Source organism: Teleopsis dalmanni, chromosome 2 (assembly GCF_002237135.1).
Source record: "Teleopsis dalmanni isolate 2A chromosome 2, ASM223713v2, whole genome shotgun sequence".
Classification (NCBI taxonomy): domain Eukaryota; kingdom Metazoa; phylum Arthropoda; class Insecta; order Diptera; family Diopsidae; genus Teleopsis; species Teleopsis dalmanni.
The window spans coordinates 50,177,292-50,197,422 of NC_051847.1; the positions used below are offsets into that span (position 1 = coordinate 50,177,292).

The 20,131-nt window shown below is 28.4% G+C and overlaps 4 protein-coding genes across 6 annotated transcripts; all 4 read right to left on the minus strand.

The window, feature by feature from the left end:
• Window positions 1-416: 416 nt before the first annotated feature.
• On the minus strand, window positions 417-9,418 carry LOC119680687 (esterase E4-like). 3 transcript variants are annotated; one of them, XM_038093628.1, is made up of 5 exons: window positions 9,224-9,418; window positions 8,928-9,154; window positions 8,743-8,869; window positions 8,194-8,680; window positions 417-1,116 (listed from the first exon to the last, which is right to left on the minus strand). In XM_038093628.1, exons 1-5 carry the CDS (start codon window positions 9,350-9,352, stop codon window positions 443-445), a joined length of 1,644 nt encoding a protein of 547 aa, XP_037949556.1. In that variant the 5' UTR covers window positions 9,353-9,418; the 3' UTR covers window positions 417-442. The 3 variants fall into 3 exon arrangements, with proteins under 3 accessions (XP_037949556.1, XP_037949557.1, XP_037949555.1); XM_038093629.1 differs by lacking the exons at window positions 8,194-8,680; window positions 8,743-8,869; window positions 8,928-9,154; window positions 9,224-9,418 and adding exons at window positions 1,666-1,792; window positions 1,848-2,068; window positions 2,230-2,362; window positions 2,421-2,769 and having other exon boundaries at window positions 417-1,603; XM_038093627.1 differs by lacking the exons at window positions 8,194-8,680; window positions 8,743-8,869; window positions 8,928-9,154; window positions 9,224-9,418 and adding exons at window positions 1,666-1,792; window positions 1,848-2,068; window positions 2,230-2,367; window positions 2,421-2,769 and having other exon boundaries at window positions 417-1,603.
• LOC119680704 (pyrethroid hydrolase Ces2a-like) lies at window positions 7,517-8,186 on the minus strand. Its single transcript, XM_038093651.1, has one exon. The coding sequence runs from the start codon at window positions 8,066-8,068 to the stop codon at window positions 7,523-7,525; it is 546 nt and encodes a 181-aa protein (XP_037949579.1). The 5' UTR covers window positions 8,069-8,186; the 3' UTR covers window positions 7,517-7,522.
• A 2,053-nt stretch (window positions 9,419-11,471) lies between the features above and the next one.
• LOC119674507 (venom carboxylesterase-6-like) lies at window positions 11,472-14,245 on the minus strand. Its single transcript, XM_038085647.1, has 5 exons — window positions 14,117-14,245; window positions 13,194-13,331; window positions 12,904-13,124; window positions 12,717-12,843; window positions 11,472-12,658 (listed from the first exon to the last, which is right to left on the minus strand). The coding sequence occupies exons 1-5, from the start codon at window positions 14,243-14,245 to the stop codon at window positions 11,498-11,500; spliced, it is 1,776 nt and encodes a 591-aa protein (XP_037941575.1). The 3' UTR covers window positions 11,472-11,497.
• A 1,589-nt stretch (window positions 14,246-15,834) lies between these two features.
• LOC119680712 (RING-box protein 2-like) lies at window positions 15,835-16,085 on the minus strand (the record flags this gene model as incomplete). The annotated part of the gene is given in 1 exon segment (XM_038093660.1): window positions 15,835-16,085. A coding segment is annotated over 1 exon segment (183 nt), but the record flags the coding sequence as incomplete, so codon positions are not given.
• Window positions 16,086-20,131: the final 4,046 nt, after the last annotated feature.

Genomic DNA, 20,131 nt, shown 5'->3' on the forward strand with positions numbered 1-20,131 from the left:
TATTTTTACAACAATCTATGTTATCTCTCGTGTGAACTCCAGATCTCTAGATTTTAAAAGTTATGAAATATTTTAAAATGCAGTGCTTTAAAAAAAGACCAGTCTTTAGGTAGGACGACAGAATCAAATGCGTATAATTAAAAAAATAATACGAAACTGAATGTCTATGATTATAGTCCTACAAACTGATGTGAAAAAACTAATATGATTGAAAACCAATTTTTGTAGTCTGTAAAAAAATAGGTATTATAAATTCGCTTCTTATAATTTGATGACATATTTTTGACATCATATAATATATATTACCGGTCTTAAATATTAAGAGTTGGAATTAAGATAACGATTCCAAGTTAATTGAATTCGAAAATATTTTATTCAAATTTAATATATTTATCATAAGATTTATTTATTGCACACTTTTCTTATTCACTTTAATTTGATATTAAAGTTTAGCGCTAAGCCTAGAATAATCGATTCTATTATAATTTTGATAGATTTTGCGCCAGAAATTCATACGGTTTTCTTCAGGATTTTTTTTCATTTCAAATTGTTTATCAATAGACAAGTAATCTAATTCGAATTCACTATTTTCCGTTTTGGGACATGTCACTGGTTTCCAGTTGATTGCGTCATCAGTAGTTGGTTTTCCATATTTTGCAAAATTTGTCCAAAGCTGACACAACTTATTGGCAAATATTTCATCATCCGGTGCTAAAGTTGCTTTATCACCAGCTGTTTGGAACATATAACATAATTCATCGCCATGACAAGCTCCATTAAGTGCTTCAAATTGGAATATTCGTTTGTACATATTGTGGTCACCAACATAATTAAAGCGATAAAAAAATAATGGTGCATTCGATTGATAACGAGCTTGACACTCTGCAGCACGCTGCATGTCAACAACAAAGTGATAATCACTCAATACATTAGTGAGTTCATTTAAGGATTTTTCATTTATAATCCCACCTTTAAAATAAAAATCTCGCATGTCCTTAGCAATGGCTTTAATACCAGGAGTATATACTTGCAATGGTATATCACGTGGTACAAACCGTTCTAAGTCATTTTCTATAGCATTTAATTTACGTAATGCATTAACTAACATAGCTAAACCTTCGGCAGAATTATAGCCCATTATAGTTGGAACCTTCACTACATTCATTTCCTGTAAGCTTTTTAATATAGGTTTTTTGATAAATATGTCAGGACTATTTTTATCTTCAACTACTGGCTTGAAGGGTAATGGAAGACCACGCCGCCGTTCATCTTCTGTTAGTACGCCAAGTGTGCAAGCTAATATTCTATCAGCAGTCACTGCATTTGATTGCAAAAATGCTAGTATATCACTTGTTTTATTCGACTCACAACCTAATAACTTAGCTAATTGTCGGGTTTTATAGCCCGGATTTAATTGAAATGACCATTCCATATTAGCAGTACCACTTTGCATTATAATTTTGTGAAAGTATTTATTTGCATGATCGGCATAAGAATGCATATGAACAGAAGCTGCTCCTGCACTTTCACCAAATATAGTTACATTATTTGGATCACCATTGAATTTTGCAATATTCTCCTGTACCCATTGCAAAGCAAGACGCTGTATTAGTAGAACAAAGACATTACAAATCAGTTTTTAATGGATGACAATTTATTATTTACTTGATCTTTTAATCCAGCATTACCGTAGATGCCTTCCTCGGGTAAACTTAAGAATCCCAATGCTCCTAAACGGTAATTAATTGTGACAACAATAACATCATGTTCCATTAATTTCAATGGATAGAAACTATAATTAAAATCAGATAAATTATTGGATTTAATTATTTTAAGTAAAAACTCACAAATCACTGTTTCCACTACCAAACCAGAAGCCACCACCATGTATCCAAACCATAACTGGTAACTGTTTTTCATTAGCTGATTGAGGCGCATAGACATTTAAATGGAGACAGTTTTCTGAACCAACAATTTTTTGAAGAAAAGGATCCCGATGATGTGATATGTCGCGTTCTTTAGAACAATCCAATTCTTGTACTTCAAATTTTTCAAGCGCCACAGGTGACTATCGAAATATCGTACAGATAAAAAGAATTATAATTAAATCAGAAAGAAATTATAATAAAATTAAAATAAATTAAAACTAAAATAAAATTATAAAAATTAAATTTCAAAATTAAAAAAAAAATTATATTAAAATGAAAATTAAATAATAAATAAAATTACCTTAAATCTAAGTGTTCCAACTGGTGGCTTTGCATATGGTATACCTTGAAAACTATTAAATGGTTTTCCATTGGGCAATAATTTCTGAAATCCAGCAAGTGTTCCTTGTTTTATTTGAACTTTGATCATCTCTCTGTACTGTCGAAATTTTTTAAATATATTTTTTTTTGTTTTAATTTAAAATGTCTCACCTTTTGTGTGGATAAGTACCTGATGTTAACTCTAAGAACTGGTAAACACTTAATAAACATTTTTCGTGTTTTAATGAGGTTAAATACTGTATTTATAATTATCTTGGATTATGATTTGATTACTAAAGTGTGAGAGAAAACTATCACACAAACTATATTAGCTTCACCTCCCCTTGTACCTCTCATGATAAAAACGCATTTTAGTTGTCATTTATATTGTTACAAGAGCATTGAAACAAAAAATTCTTTTTCAAACTCTGAAGACATTTTGCAGAATTGTTCCAAAACAAATTATCTTAAATACATTGCCACAATTAAAATATTTTTTTACAAATCTAGAAGCCGCAACTTTTAGGGTGCCAGAGTTGTAAAATAGTAGTATTTCTAAATAAATTACTTAAATCATACTCGAAGGAATATATATTATTAATAACATCGCATCGCTTTGTATTAATTATACTATATAATATTTATTAATTCATATAATTTAATGTAAAACATAAACTGTTTTAACTGTTTTTGTTGTTTTTTAAATTGATAAAAATTGGATAATTAGATAACAAAATAATACAAAAACATATTGTTAAGTTTGTAACGTAAGCATCTTACGTTAAGTACAAAAACCTTAATAATTATAGATACGAATAATTAATAATTAAAAGTTAATTAGAAAAGCAAAAACTAGCGTAGCATAGTAAGTTTCGTATTCAAGTGCTCGATACATACGACAGATTTAATGTATCATTTATCATTTATTAATTTATTAATTATTAATATTATTAATAATAATTATCATATTATTAATTATAGTTTATTATAGTTAACAATTAATTCATACAATAAACATAAAAAAATAAAAAAATAAAAAAACAAGAGATCTAATCCTCATCATAATCACTCATCGTATAATTATTTAAAGCTGAAGCATTTATTGTAATAATTGTCTTTTATTCTGATTTGAATTATAATTTCAGACATGTTATACAATAATTGTATAATTGGTCACTTCCTGGTATTAGACCTAAATAATTTTACCTAGAGTGAAGTATAATATGTTGCTATAAATATTTCAAATATATATTACTTAAAATCTAAATACTTAAATTCATTACGAGCTTAAACATAATTAAACATATGCATTAAAGTCGATATAAAATGAGAGATTATATTTATTAACTACATTGTTATTAAATAGTATTATTTTTTTGATGTGATATTTTAAACTAGGGGGCTTTGAACACTGCGAGTTTCGTCTTGCCAATAAATAACGCTAATATATATATGGTCTTAACATTCTCTAGAAGATACATCAAATTTGGTCTAGTTGAATGTCTTTAAAATGTCTTTTGATGTCTCTTCTAGAAAATGTTAACACCACATACATGTGATTGAATATGAGTATGTTGTCAACAACATATTGTTGTTGAATACGTATAGATATAACATTTTTTCTTCTTCATGCAATCCTAACATTAAACATTGTTGTTTAATTTACTTTTTTTGATTCAAATCACGTTGTTGTAAACATTTTGCTGAATTTGTTCCTGTGATAAATATTCTACGTTTTAAAGCATTAATACAATCTTTATGTTCTTCTTCTCTTTCGGAATTGTTCTTGTTTTCAATGCAAATTGTAAAAAAATGACAATATGTCGGTTCAAATTTGGTCATGAAAGCCGTGACTATTTATGCCTCAGAACCAAATTATTACAATTTCTCGTCAAAGCATAAAAGAGACAATTTTGACGAGCCCATGCACTCTACATAACATGAGCCTTACTGATATCTTGTCTGTTTAATCTTTCTTGGGGTCACCACACATACAATTGGCATTTGTAAATAATAGGTCTGTTCCACGAACTACTGGTAGTAACTTTGAGTAACACTGTGTATATATACTTGTATATATACAAGTCCATTCCACCAGCAAATTTTCGAATAGATGAGAGCATCTGAGAGAATGTAACATCTCTGTCGAAATTTGAAAATGTTACACAGACTTACTCGTACATTTTATTTTAAGTAAAATTTGTTTTGATGTGTGAATCAGCTGTTTTGGTTTGAATTTAAATTTTTGTATGATTTATTTGCACGACACTGGTGTCCTCACCAGAATTCACAAAAACCTTTTGCAAGAAAATCTGTGTAAAGTTTTTCTGATGTGAAATATCTTCTGATTGAGACATTATTACATGTTTGATTCAGTAAATTTTAGAGTATTTATCATATATTATCTACTAAAGATGGAGTAGGAAAATAAAATTACTATAATTAATTGTAGTGTCGATATTCTTAACTGTTTTCTGCTACATATTTAAGGTATGACTAATTGCTCTAGTGAATTAGTTAAACTGTATTAAAATTCTTTAGAAAGAGTAATCTCCCTGGCCCTAGGAAACTTATCAAAAAGCATCTTGAAAAATAATAAGTAAAATGTTTTTAATAAAAGTTATATATTCAAAATGTGTTTTCAATTTAAAATAGTAATTTTAATCATAAACTTATGCTGCTTACATTCTTTAATTATATATTTATATTAAATTTGATAAAGAGGTTTTCGAACATTTGATTTGATATTATTTTAAAATTATTTCAGTAAATATTTTAAAAGATTTCATACACTACACTAAGAAACACATTAACACAAATATTGAATGTTTGTGTTAATTAAAATTTATTTTATGCTAATTGAATACATAAACATATTTAATAAATTTAAATATTTTTAAAAATTTAATATAAAAAAAAGAAAGAAAATTAAAATAACAAATTAAACTTTAATTAAAACTGAGATTAATACATGTCATAAAAAATTTATTTTTCTATATTTTCATGGTATATTTTCATTGTGGAATACTTCCAGAAATGGAAGATTAAAATAAACAATGATAAAACCAATGCTATATTCATAACACGAAAGAGAAGGCAGCATCCTCCAGGAGTGAGCGTCGATGGCACGGAGATACGGTGGGGGGGAAAGCATTAAATATCTAGGGGTCACTTTTGACAAACGGCTTAATTGGTATAAACATATTAAATGCAAACAGAATAGTTGCTCTAAAATTCTACATCTCCTTAAGTCGCTGTTTAATAATAATTGTTTCAACCTCAAAAATAGAAAGCTATTATGTACTCAAATAATTAGGCCGGCACTACTGTACGGATGTGTAACATACAGCAAAGTCTCAAATACTGCCATAAAGCTATTACAGATAGTACAAAATCTGGCTTTAAGAAGACTAATCAAGATTCCTTGGTATATTAGAACAGCAAACATACATAGAGATCTAAGGATCGACTCAGTGAAAAAATATATCAAGGACAGAGCCGTAAAATTCTTCACAAAAGTTGATACGTTATCCAACCCCGCCCTAACAAACCTTAAGTCCACCTCAGGATGCACAGGAAGATGTGCTGATCTACTGTTCGTCATCAGTTAAAAGATAAATAAATAATAATATTTCTAGTATCGTTAAAGCTTAGTGTGGGGTAGGGATAAGTCCTCCAGATACAAAAGAGTAAAAGTGCGCAATAACACTAACTCAAATAACAACAACAACATAATAAATTTATTTTTTTTATTCTCTAAGGGCTTTAAATTTTTTTGCTTCTTTAGTGGTATTCGGTAGCACTTTGTTTTATTTTTTTAAACATTGAATATAATTATACAGGCTTTCCCTTAAGCAACTTTTCGGAAATGTACTTTTTCTTCGTTTTTTTTTCTGGTGCACTTCATCTGTTTTTTGGAGTTAAATGAAATGGGTAAGTGAACAAAGTCATATCCATCAGCACGTTTCATTGACAATTACAACGAAACCTTATTGATATTTGTAATTTCAAATATAAACTTCTTTAAACATTTACCGGCATGTTACTAATTCCTGTTATTTTTAAAATGTAATCACATGATTTCATAAATAAATAGTTAAATTAATTTCTTTTAACAGTCAAACTAAAACGCTTTACGCACACCTAGAAGGATGGAATCCTTAATTCTGTGACAATGACAATGTCAGTGATTATCATTTTAAAAGTTAAAGCAAAAACAATTAAATATTATTGTCTATGAAAACTCAATTAATTTGCTTCTCTTAGCTATTATAGTCGTTAGTTGTGCTCATAAGTTTGCAGCTCACATCGCAAAACATTTCTATCATATCTCGTCTTTCCCCTTTAAGCAATTGCATTTATAAATTTCTGTCATAAGTGCACAAAAGTAGAATGAACAAAATAATGTTCTAGCTTCAAATATGAGAAATGGAGATTGGGAATTGTATGAGAGTATTTTCTGTTCTATTCGAATATCAACTACATGTATAACAATTCAACATGTTGACTTGCCGAAGCGGTTAGATGTGCGGCTAATGTTTTCAGCCCATATCACCATACATTTCTTTCAAATTTCGTCTCTCGCCTTTTAGCTGTTGCTCCAACGAATAATAACCGCTTTGTGTGCGGAGTAGCTGGCCGCACTTTTATACGTTGCAAGTGTGTTTGATTGTGTTTGATCACTGCATAAACAAGTATGGTTATAAATACAAACTCTTTTGTTTGAAAAAAGTTGGTTTGATATTGTAAGATATATGTGAAAAGTTGTATTTATTCCATATTGATATAATATTAAACTTATACATAAATTATTTATTTAATTTGTTTAATATGTTATTTTGTTAATGAATTATCAAATGTTATATTGTGAATACATTGTTGCCTAATGTAATATAGTTATTATTAATAAAACATCTTATATATTTCAATTTATCATTTTTAATTTAAGTGGTACATGTTTTTTTTTACAATATTGTAGATAGAACACATGTCGCCACTGCTTAGTAGCAAATATAGTTAATATAAATCTATTTCTTATAAATTTTGATAGCACACTTCTAATATTATAATAAGTGACTATTTTTATAAAGAATAACATTAGGAAAAAAACTAGTTTTTAGATCTCTGTGATACATTAAGAAATTAAAATATGGTATAAAGATAAGTTTTAAACGATTCAAGATAATTTGATTCGAATGCATTTCATAAAAATTTGTTATAATTATTATAAGTTTTATTTATTGGACACTTTTCTTATTCACTATAATTTAATATTAAAGTTTGGCGCTATGTCTAAAATAATCGATTCTATTATAATTTTCATAAATTTTGCGCCAGAAATCCATACGATTTTCTTCAGGATTTTTTTTCATTTCAAATTGTTTATCAATAGATAAATAATCTAATTCGAATTTACTGTCTTCCGTTTTTGGGCATCGCACTGGCTTCCAGTTGATTGTATTAATAGTTGGATTTCCATATTTTGCAAAATTTGTCCAAAGCTGACACAATTTATTGGCAAATATTTCATCGTCTGGTGTTAGAGTTGTTTTATCATCAGCTGTTTGAAACATATAACATAATTCATCGTTATGACATGCCCCATTGAGTGCTTCAACTTGGAATATTCGTTTATACATATTGAGATCACCAATATAATTAAAGCGATAAAAGAATAATGGTGCATTCGATTGATAACGGGCTTGATACTCTGCGGCACGCTGCATGTCAACAACAAAGTGATAATCACTCAATACATTTGCGAGTTCATTTAAGGATTTTTCATTTATAATTCCACCTTTAAAATAAAAATTTCGCATTTCTTTAGCGATGGCTTTAATACCAGGACTATCTACTGGCAATGGTATATCACGTGGTACAAACCGTTCTAAGTCATTTTCTATAGCATTAATTTGGCTTAATCTATAACTTAAAACAATTAAACCTTCGGCAGAATTATAGCCCATTATAGTTGGAATCTTCACTACATTCATTTCCTGTAAGCTTTTTAATATAGGTTTTTTGATAAATATGTCAGGACTATTTTTATCTTCAACTACTGGCTTAAAGGGTAATGGAAGACCACGCCGCAGTTCATCTTCTGTTAGTACGCCCAGTGTGCAAGCTAATATTCTATCGGCAGTCACTGCATCTGATTGCAAAAATGTTAGTATATCACTTGTTTTATTCGACTCACAACCTAATAATTTAGCTAATTTTCGGGTTTTATAGCCTGGATTCGATTGGAATGACCATTCCATATTAGCCGTACCACTTTGCATTATAACTTTGTGAAAGTATTTGTTTGCATGATCGGCATAAGAATGCATATGAACAGAAATTGCTCCTGCACTTTGACCAAATATTGTTACATTATTTGGATCACCATTGAATTTTGCAATATTCTCCTGTACCCATTGCAAAGCAAGACGCTGTATTAGTAGAACAAAGACATTACAAATCAGTTTTTAATTGATCACAATTTATTATTTACTTGATCTTTTAATCCAGCATTACCATAGATGCCTTCCTCGGGTAAACTTAAAAATCCCAATGGTCCTAAACGATAATTAATTGTGACAACAATAACACCATGTTCCATTAATTTAAGTGGATAGAAACTATAATGAAAACCGGATAAATTATTAGTTTAATTAATTTAAATTAATGAAAACTCACAAATCACTGTTTCCACTACCAAACCAGAAGCCACCACCATGTATCCAAACCATAACTGGCAACTGGATTTCAGATAATTGAGATAATTGAGGCGCATAGACATTTAAATGGAGACAGTTTTCTGAACCAACAATTTTTTGAAGAAAAAGATTACGATGATGTGACATGTCGCGCTCTTTAGAACAATCCAATTCCTGTACTTCAAATTGTTCAAGCGCCACAGGTGACTATCCAAGTCGAGAACATAATTAAAATACAAATTAACAAATTAATTAAATTAAATTAATTAAAATTACTTTAAATCTAAGCGTTCCAACTGGTGGTTTTGCATATGGTATTCCTTGAAAACTATTAAATGGTTTTCCATTGGGCAATAACTTCTGAACACCAGCAAGCGTTCCTTGTTTTATTTGAACTTTGATCATCTCTTCGTACTTCGTTAGAGCCTTTGTTAATTAAAACCTTTTACATTTAACGTTGATAAGCATCTGAAGTTAACTCAAAGCAAAGCTAACATTTAATAAGCCCCTTCTTATATATGTATTAGTTTAAATACTGTAATTACGGTTATATTGAAATATGATTTTATTATTTGAATATGAGAGAACATACAAAACATTAATATCTATTTAACTGTATGAGAGACAACTACCAATCACTTATATCTATAGAACTGTATGAGAGACAACTACCAAGCATTTATATCTATAGAACTGTATAAGAGACAACTACCAAGCATTCATATCTATAAAACTTTATGAGAGGCAACTAACAAGCACTTATATCTGTAGAACTATACATTTCAGTTGCTCTATTAAATAAATGCATACTTATCTTATTTGTTGATTTGATCTATTTTTTATGGTCTTATTAAAAACTTTCATTAAAAGAAAAAAGTAACTAATTAATTTTGTAAAAATTGCTAATATAATTTAGTTACAAGTAAAAATAATAATCAAATAAATTGTAAAATAATTATATTTTACCATTTGACAGAAAGTCATACCAGAGAAAAATTGATTTCCACTGGAAAAATAGAATTACCTTAGTTATAAAAAGATTAAATATAAATATTTGGATTAGTTAAATTGGATTAATATTTATTGATATTGATTACATTGGATTGACATTATCTGACATTATATGACATATAACTATATTTAATTGTATTGAAGTGAACACATCCTTAACGATTAACTTTACTAAACTGACTACATGTTTTAAAATTAAGCAACGAGTAGAACTTATACTCTCGACTTTCATCTAATCATTTATATATCAAAAAAGGGCCAAAAATAAATTCATAAGAACCATATTTTGTATCTTCCTTTATAGCACAAACATATATTCTTTTGTCCATATGGTTTTAAGTCAGTGAGACAAATACGGGTCTGTATTAAATAAATAATGCAATACAATTTTTCAACATATATTGTATTATATTGTATTTATTTCAATAACATTTTCTTGGAGGTATTGTGTTTTTATAAAATTCACACACACATATTTTTTGATCCATTAAACGAATCGAATCAATATAGTAGTATTTTTTTAGTATTAGTATTATTAGCTTTAATTTTAATTCATTTTAAATTTGTTGTATAACATAGAAATTAATAGCAATTATATTATATATATAAAGCTTACAGCTATGGCATTTTAACCGTCTGCCGGAAGTTTAGATGAATCTAATAACTAGTTTTTATAAATATTAAATAAATATTATTACTTATAAACTCAATACAATCAATATTATATTATATATTATCGAATCAATATATTATAGTTATATCTTTCTACCTGTATTTTTGAATGCAAGTTTATCTAAGATCAAAAAATTGAGAATATAAAAATTTTGTAAATGAACTTTGGTCGTTTATTATGATGAAATTGGTTATCAAATGAAGTCATCTCCATCTGAACACTTCATTGATAACTACAATGAAATCTTATCGAAATTTGAAGTTTCAAATATAAACTTCTTTAATAACAAGCTTTAAACATACTGATATTATTTATAGTCTTTTTGGTAACTACTGGTAGCTGCATTGATATCTTCCCATTCAAACAAAAAATTGATAATTTAAGTGATTATAGTAGGGGAGGAGAAGAGGATTTATCACATAATTATTTTTACAACAATCTATGTTATCTCTCGTGTGAACTCCAGATCTCTAGATTTTAAAAGTTATGAAATATTTTAAAATGCAGTGCTTTAAAAAAAGACCAGTCTTTAGGTAGGACGACAGAATCAAATGCGTATAATTAAAAAAATAATACGAAACTGAATGTCTATGATTATAGTCCTACAAACTGATGTGAAAAAACTAATATGATTGAAAACCAATTTTTGTAGTCTGTAAAAAAATAGGTATTATAAATTCGCTTCTTATAATTTGATGACATATTTTTGACATCATATAATATATATTACCGGTCTTAAATATTAAGAGTTGGAATTAAGATAACGATTCCAAGTTAATTGAATTCGAAAATATTTTATTCAAATTTAATATACTTATCATAAGATTTATTTATTGCACACTTTTCTTATTCACTTTAATTTGATATTAAAGTTTAGCGCTAAGCCTAGAATAATCGATTCTATTATAATTTTGATAGATTTTGCGCCAGAAATTCATACGGTTTTCTTCAGGATTTTTTTTCATTTCAAATTGTTTATCAATAGACAAGTAATCTAATTCGAATTCACTATCTTCCGTTTTCGGACATGTCACTGGTTTCCAGTTGACTGCGTCATCAGTAGTTGGTTTTCCATATTTTGCAAAATTTGTCCAAAGCTGACACAACTTATTGGCAAATATTTCATCATCCGGTGCTAAAGTTGCTTTATCACCAGCTGTTTGGAACATATAACATAATTCGTCGCCATGACAAGCTCCATTAAGTGCTTCAAATTGGAATATTCGCTTGTACATATTGTGGTCACCAATATAATTAAAGCGATAAAAGAATAATGGTGCATTCGATTGATAACGGGCTTGACACTCTGCGGCACGCTGCATGTCAACAACAAAGTGATAATCACTCAATACATTCGCGAGTTCATTTAAGGATTTTTCATTTATAATCCCACCTTTAAAATAAAAATTTCGCATTTCTTTAGCGATGGCTTTAATACCAGGACTATCTACTGGCAATGGTATATCTCGTGGTACAAATCGTTCTAAGTCATTATCTATAGCATTTAATTTCCGTAATGCATTAGATAACAAAGCTAAACCATCGGTAGAATTATAGCCCATTATAGTTGGAACTTTTACGACATTAATTTTTAGTAAGCTTTCTAATATAGGTTTTTTGATAAATATGTCAGGACTATTTTTATCTTCAACTACTGGCTTGAAGGGTACTGGAAGACCACGCCGCCGTTCATCTTCTGTTAGTACACAAGGACTAGAAAGTAGTATTCTATCAGCGGTTACAGCATCTGATTGCAAAAATGTTAGTATATCACTTGTTTTATTCGACTCACAACCTAATAATTTAGCTAATTTTCGGGTTTTATATCCTGGATTCGATTGAAATGACCATTCCATATTAGCCGTACCACTTTGCATTATAACTTTGTGAAAGTATTTGTTTGCATGATCGGCATAAGAATGCATATGAACAGAAATTGCTCCTGCACTTTGACCAAATATTGTTACATTATTTGGATCACCATTGAATTTTGCAATATTCTCCTGTACCCATTGCAAAGCAAGACGCTGAAAAATTCAAACAAAAATATTATATGTTTTTAGAAAATGATAGTTTATTATTTACTTGATCTTTTAATCCAGCATTACCGTAGATGCCTTCCTCGGGTAAACTTAAGAATCCCAATGCTCCTAAACGATAATTAATTGTGACAACAACAACATCATGTTCTATTAATTTAAGTGGATAGAAACTATAATTAAAATCAGATAAATTATTTAATTTAATTTATTTTAAATTAATGAGAACTAACGAATCACTGTTTCCACTACCAAACCAGAAGGCACCACCATGTATCCAAACCATAACTGGCAACTGTTTTTCATTAGCTGATTGAGGCGCATAGACATTTAAATGGAGACAGTTTTCTGAACCAACAATTTTTTGAAGAAAAGGATCACGATGATGTGATATGTCGCGCTCTTTAGAACAATCCAATTCTTGTACATCAAATTGTTTAAGTGCCACAGGTGACTATCCAAGTCGAAAACATAATTAAAATACAAATTAACAAATTAATTAAATTAAATCAATTAAAATTACCTTAAATCTAAGCGATCCAACTGGTGGTTTTGCATATGGTATTCCTTGAAAACTATTAAATGGTTTTCCATTGGGCAATAACTTCTGAACACCAGCAAGCGTTCCTTGTTTTATTTGAATTTTGATCATCTCTCTGTACTGTAGAATTTTTTTTTATTTTAAAAAATTCTTTTGCTAGTTTTAATTTAAAAGTTTTCAGCTTTTACTTGGACGAGTACCTGAAGTTAACTGTAAGACAGACCTGGTGAATACTAAATAAACATTTTCTCGTGTTTGCATCAGTATTTATAATTAACTTGGATTATGATTTGATTACTATGTAAGAGAAAACTGCCAATAAAATTAATAGCTTCTTCCTCTCCTTATATCGCATTTTCCTCATTTAATCATAATAACTTGATTAAAAAATCTGTTTTATACTTGGAAGACAGCATTTTGCAGAATTGTTTCAAAATATATTATTTTAAAATACTTTATAAATTGTATTGCATTAATTATTCTAGATTATAATTTATAACATTATATTATGTTTTCCTTTGCCTTTGTTTTTTAAATGTAATAGAATGAAATGTAGACGGAAATGTAAATAATAAAAAGGTCTCACATTAAATACCTTTGGAGAAAAGATATTTAGCAATTTGCTTATGGCTTTGTTATAAACAAATTTAAATACAGTCAAACTTCCATAAATCGAAGTCCAGTTTTGCAAAGAAAAGGTTCGACTTATGGAAACTCGAATTAGAGAATTTTGTTTTTTTATTTTTGAAAAAAACTAGAATTATATTTTAAGATATTGATTTATTTATTTGAAATCAAATACAGCACAAAAGTTATAGTGAAGTGAAATAATTAGAAATGTGTTTGGGATTTTAATTTTTCTTTTTGTTATTTTCAGTAAGCAGACATTCCACTTTATTTAAAACCTTATAGTGATCAGTTGTAATATCATTCTTTTGCAAACATAAATTCAGAATTTTGAATGAGTCTCCTACTTCATGCTTGGAAGGCCGATAAACCATTATATCTACCGAGTCCTCATCATCACTTTCCATTGCGCTTAGAATTGGATACAATAATTTACAGCTCTATAGTGCTCAATAATATCGTCATCTGTAGGAAAGTTTGATGTACAAATTTCATTGTCAAGCAAAATATAATGTAATGGTTAAGAGTATCCTTGGAAATTATTTTATTTACTTTAAACCACGTTGCAAACGACTGGTTTTTGTACAAAGCAACATAAGAAAAAAAATTAAACTTTTGGTTTGGAAAAAGGGACTTCCCCTAACAGCTAAATGCATTTATACTTAAAACAAAAATTCGACTTATTCGAATTCGAATGCACTTTCCCATATTCCTGTCGGCACGGAACAAAATTTTTGTTCGAGTTATAGAGAAATTCGAGTTATAGAAGTTCCAGTCATGGAAGCAGAATTGTATGTAATTTGCTCTCTAAAACCTTGGTGCACTGTTTTTGTTTCGAGTTTTAGAAAATTCGAGTTATGGAAGTTTGACTGTAGTTATAAAAACATTAATTAAAACATTTTATCTTTGAGTAGTTTTTTTTAGAACTTTCGTTTTTATTACGTCAAGTATAAAAATCGTGAATAATCATAGGTACAAATAATAAACTAAAATTAATTAAAAGTTAATTAGAAAAGCAAAAAACTAGTGTAGCATATTAAGTAATCGAGTGTCCGATATGGAACAATGTACGACATGTTTAATATATTGTTTATATATTATCTGGAATAGTTTTTTATATAGTTAATCATATATTCAAATAATAAGCATTAAAGATATATAATAAAAAATTTGTTTGCAACTTATGATATATGTTTAAGCTGAAACATTTATTGTTTTGTGTTACATTTCTTTTTAGTAATTGATTATGGACTAATTACTTTGGATTAATAAATTGAATTGAATCTATACTGGACTGTTAACAGCAGCTTATAGTGCGATATATAATTCTGATGGAATATATCTTGTGATTGAGATATTATTAAACATTTGATTCAGTTAAATTTAAAGTGTTTATTATATATACATTCTATAGTCTTTCTAAAGCGGGGGTGTCTTAGTTTGTATAATACATATTATTATGTTAGGGAATTGGGCACACTATTCTGACGATTCGATTTGACGATGAGTTCCACTACCTAACCACAAAATAAATATATATATAGTCTACTGTAGATGGTGTAGGAGGGTAAAATCACTATTATGGTGTCGATAATCTCAACTTTTCTCTACTGCATATTTAAGGTACAACCAATAGCTTTGGTGGATTAGACTACTAGAAAACTTATTAAAAAAGTATCTTTAAAAATAATAAGAAGTAAAATATTTTTAATAAAAGTTTTATATTCAATCATTTATTTGCAATTTAAAATATTAATTTTAATCATAAACTTAATATTTTGTTCACATTCTTTAATTATATATTTATATTAAATTTGATTTGATATTTTAAAATTATTTTAGTAAATATTTTAAAAGATTTTATGCACTACATTAGCAAATACATTAACACAAACAGTGGATATTTGTGGTAATTAAAATATATTTTATGCCAATTGCTTACATAAACATATTTAATAAATAATTTGAGATTTTTTAAAAATGTATACTAAAAAAAAAGAAAGAAAATTAAAATAATAAATTAAACTTTAATTAAAACTGAGCTTAATACATGTAAAAAAAAATTTATTTTCCCATACGTTGTATGGACCATTCTTGTTGGCAAAGAGGACAACGATTGTTTTGCTTCACCCATAGAGACATGCAACAATGATGAAAGGAGTGATTGCATTCACCCCAAACTACCACGCAATCCTGTTTTCCCAAAACTTCACGTTTATTTTCAGCTTGGCAACGGAGACAGGCATCTAGAAACCAAAAAAAAAAGTATTAATTAATTAATTAGTACAATACACTTTCAACATGGAAAATTATTATATAAATGGTTTCTACTGAAATTTTTTTTAAAGTAATTCTCCATCTATCGTAGCGTTGTTAGATGGTGCTTATCGCCTTTTCTCTGGGTTTTCTATTTTTAGTGCTATTAGCTACCATTTAAGGCTACACCAACTTTTTAGATGTGCTCTTTCTTTTTTTTTGTGCCGTTAACTAGCACTTTATCCGTTTTTTTTCTCGTGAAATTAATTTTCCGGTATTTCACGCTTTTGGTGTTAGTTATACTTTTTTGTTTATTTGATGCTATTATTAAAATAAATAATTATAAACTAAAGTTTAAACTATACTCATGTAGTTTTATTGTAGCTCAATTTATAATTTGTTTTATTTAAACAAAATTTTCAAATTAATCTTTAAAAGAGAGCACAATGTACATATATTTTTATTTTATAAATATAAGTTGATTATTTTGTATCGATCCGATATGGTTGCATAGTTAACCAACATCATTCATTGGGCACCAAGAGACCAAAATGGTGCTAACAGATGCCGCTAATCAGGCTAATAAAAAAAAATCTAATATACAGGCAATATGGCATCCAATATCTTGATCACTACACTATTTGTATTTAGAATATAATAATTATAATTAATTGATTCGTAATGTATGTACATTGTCTTTATTTTAAAACTTTGGAAAAGTCAATAATTAGCATTGCCTTTTACTTATCATTTTTCTTTATTTTCTTTTATTGAATAAAAAAAAATATTGTTATTGTTATAGTTTTACAAGTTATTAATAAGTTTCACAGATTGTTTGAAATGTGACAAGAGTGACATATGTGACATTGAACTTATATTAGTTCCAATTTACATATAACCTATATTTCTGTTGCCTCACTTGTGTCAATTGACGAGAAGTTTTATCCGCCAATGGAATATTACCAATAATAAATGAAGGAGGCAAGGCAAGGCAAGGCAAGTCGCACAAGTAAAAAGTTAATATACTTTGAGGAACTTAAAGGTAACGAGTACACACCCCTACGCTCTGTGTGCTGTTGACGTGACAAGTGGGACGCTCTTTTTGGCATTGAATCTCAATTGAAAATATTATATATAAACAAAAACAAATTCATTCAGCGTAGATCTTTGAACAGTTGCCAATTAAAAGAAAAAATATAAAAATTAAGAGAAATATACCAATGACGAGATATGACGCAAAACAATTTTTTATATAAAAATAAAATTTGACATCTTCACAAATTAGCATCACATGATAAAAATAAAACGGACGAAATTCTGGAGAACTATACGCTACTTCCAGAACATTCAGAATAAAAAGTTATTTTTTTAAAATTGTATTATATCTATTTGAAGCTTTTTAATACTATACTTAAAAGAGTTGGGAATTAGTTGTTTCTATATTTTTTTTTTGAAAATTATTCAGATCATATCATATATCCTACGGATGAATGTGTCATATACGACTACTTTAACAACAGGAAATGTTTATGGATCATATAACCATTGATTCGCATTGTTTACAAGAAGCTCACAACATATGTACATACATAGCTCAATATTCTTTTTTGAGGTCTTTTTTCTACGGTCACTGACATAATTTTATCAAAACTATAGGTGCGAGCATCGTATTTCATGCTGATTTTTATTTGTAAAATTTCGTTTTCCGAGAATTTAACTTTATATTCAGTGAATTATACAAAATAATGATTTAACTACGCATTAAAGCATTATGATTAACCGATATGCAGCCTAAAGCTGAGCTGTCCAACTGGCAGCGGCCTTAAAAATTCTAAGAGAAAGGTAATAATTGAGTCTAAACGAATTAGATATGAAATAGATGACTTCAGTAATTGAATATATATGTTATTTTATAAACTTTGTAAAAACTAATGATTTATTCGTTGTAAAATTTAAAATTATTTTATAAAATTAACTTTTTGAGTTTAAAAATTAACTAATGTATGTTTTGTAGGTAACCATGCTAAGAGACTGAATCTACCTTTCAACCAAACTTACCGCAAGGATGAAGAGGACAATAAAAGCGCTTCCCATCAACTCTGTTTCTGTCCAGCACATGCGTAGCGCCGTATTATCACTTTAGGGGCTTTCTTTTTTGAGGATCTTGGCGAACTGCAAAACCTTCCTCTTAATAGCACTATAAGCTTTGCCAAATGTTTTGAGTGGTTCTAACCATTGAGTTTTTAGTTATACGGTAACACAATGACCCCATATGTCTAAGTGGATTCCTTGGGATCGGATGTATGAATATAATAGATGTGATCCAATTATAAAGAAATACGTTTAAGTACAATCTAATGCATATCAAATACAGAGTACGACCAAAAATACGTCTTATAGATTGTATCGCTAAGGTCACGAAAATTTAAATAAAGAAACGGCGAGAGACAGCCCTAACCAAAAGTAAAGACAAATGTAGTAACATTGTATTCGAAACCAGGAATTGATGTCAAACGCCAAATTTGACTAAATTCAAAAGATTTTATATGCAGACATATGAAGTTGTCAACAGTTTCGATGTTTATTTTCGATTGATTTTTAAAACGGGTATTAATTTTGTGACGAATATTCGTTTTTAAGTTTTAGGATATTAATTTAAACCAAGCGAAACCAAGACCACCAATATGGATTTCTAATTCTGCCGATATTTAATTCTTTTGTTTGCTTGGTTAAAGTTATATTGCAATCCCAAATGCCTTTAATTAATTTCTCAAATCTACTTTAGAAGTATTTTAAACTGAAGAATAATTTATCAATTCAATTCAAATACACAGATCTATAAGATATAATTAGAATGAAGGATTAGTAATCGCACACTATATGTTTTACAATTTTGATTTAGATTAGCGTGTACTATATAAACTATCGATTAAGTTGAGTAATCGTTAAATCAAATATAAATGAAAACAAAATAACACTTCATTGTTTTGCAAGTCATTCATTTATAGATTCAATGAAAAAACGAAACATACTTATTTAGGCAGTATATGATTTATTAATGCGTAATCATGATATCCGTTTTAACTTTTCATTAACTGTAGTTTCGGAAACTCCTCGTTAGCACTTTAGATAAAATTAATAATTTGTTATCTTGAAATATAATAAATTTGGGTAGTAAATTATGAAATTAATCTATTTAATTTTTTCTACAATTTTAAGTGATTTTCTCTGAAAAAGGTTTCCTTTATACATTTTCAAACTTAATAAAATTTTTATTCCCCCATTATTTTTCTGTTACTATAATTGTCGTTACTGCAGTTTTTGATTATATTATTTTTTTATGTGTACATATGTACATATGAGTTAAGTTGAGAAGTTAAAGCCAATTGTTGCTTCACTCTGTAGGTGGTTGGTGCACTCTGTAGGTGCTGCCATGTTAAAGAGGCAGTCGAATTTATTAATCACTTACTATGTCTTTGTCTGGCACTATAGACTATTTGGCTTCAATGTTTTAGAGATGGTTTCTTTATTTGCTTAGTAGAGTTAACAAGTTTCCATGCTTTCATCTGGAGAATCAAGTGGTTTAATTAGACACATGGAGCCTTTTTGAAAATAATGGTGATTATAGTTCACGTCTACCTGGGAACTTTAAACGCATTGCAATGGATAATAGTTATGTTTGAGTGTAATTATTGATATTCGTATCAACACGCAACTTACAAACTCTACTGAATCATATTTGGTGTACACGAATAGAAGAAGTAACCAGATCTGAAAGTTGCAAGAAGTTTTTAGGGCTCCTCGAATTAGTAAGTAAAAAGAGTATAATATATTCTCCCAGAATAACTATATAGAAAAATAGATTAAATTATATTTATAGACGACTGAAGAGAAATGCATATTACATATATTACTATTATTATCTACACATTTATTGCATTTATTACCACTGATGCTGCTTTGATATACATTGTGACCGAAAAGTTTTCGGAAATTCTCATTTAAAATTCGCGCGCTGTATATTTTTCGATATTTTA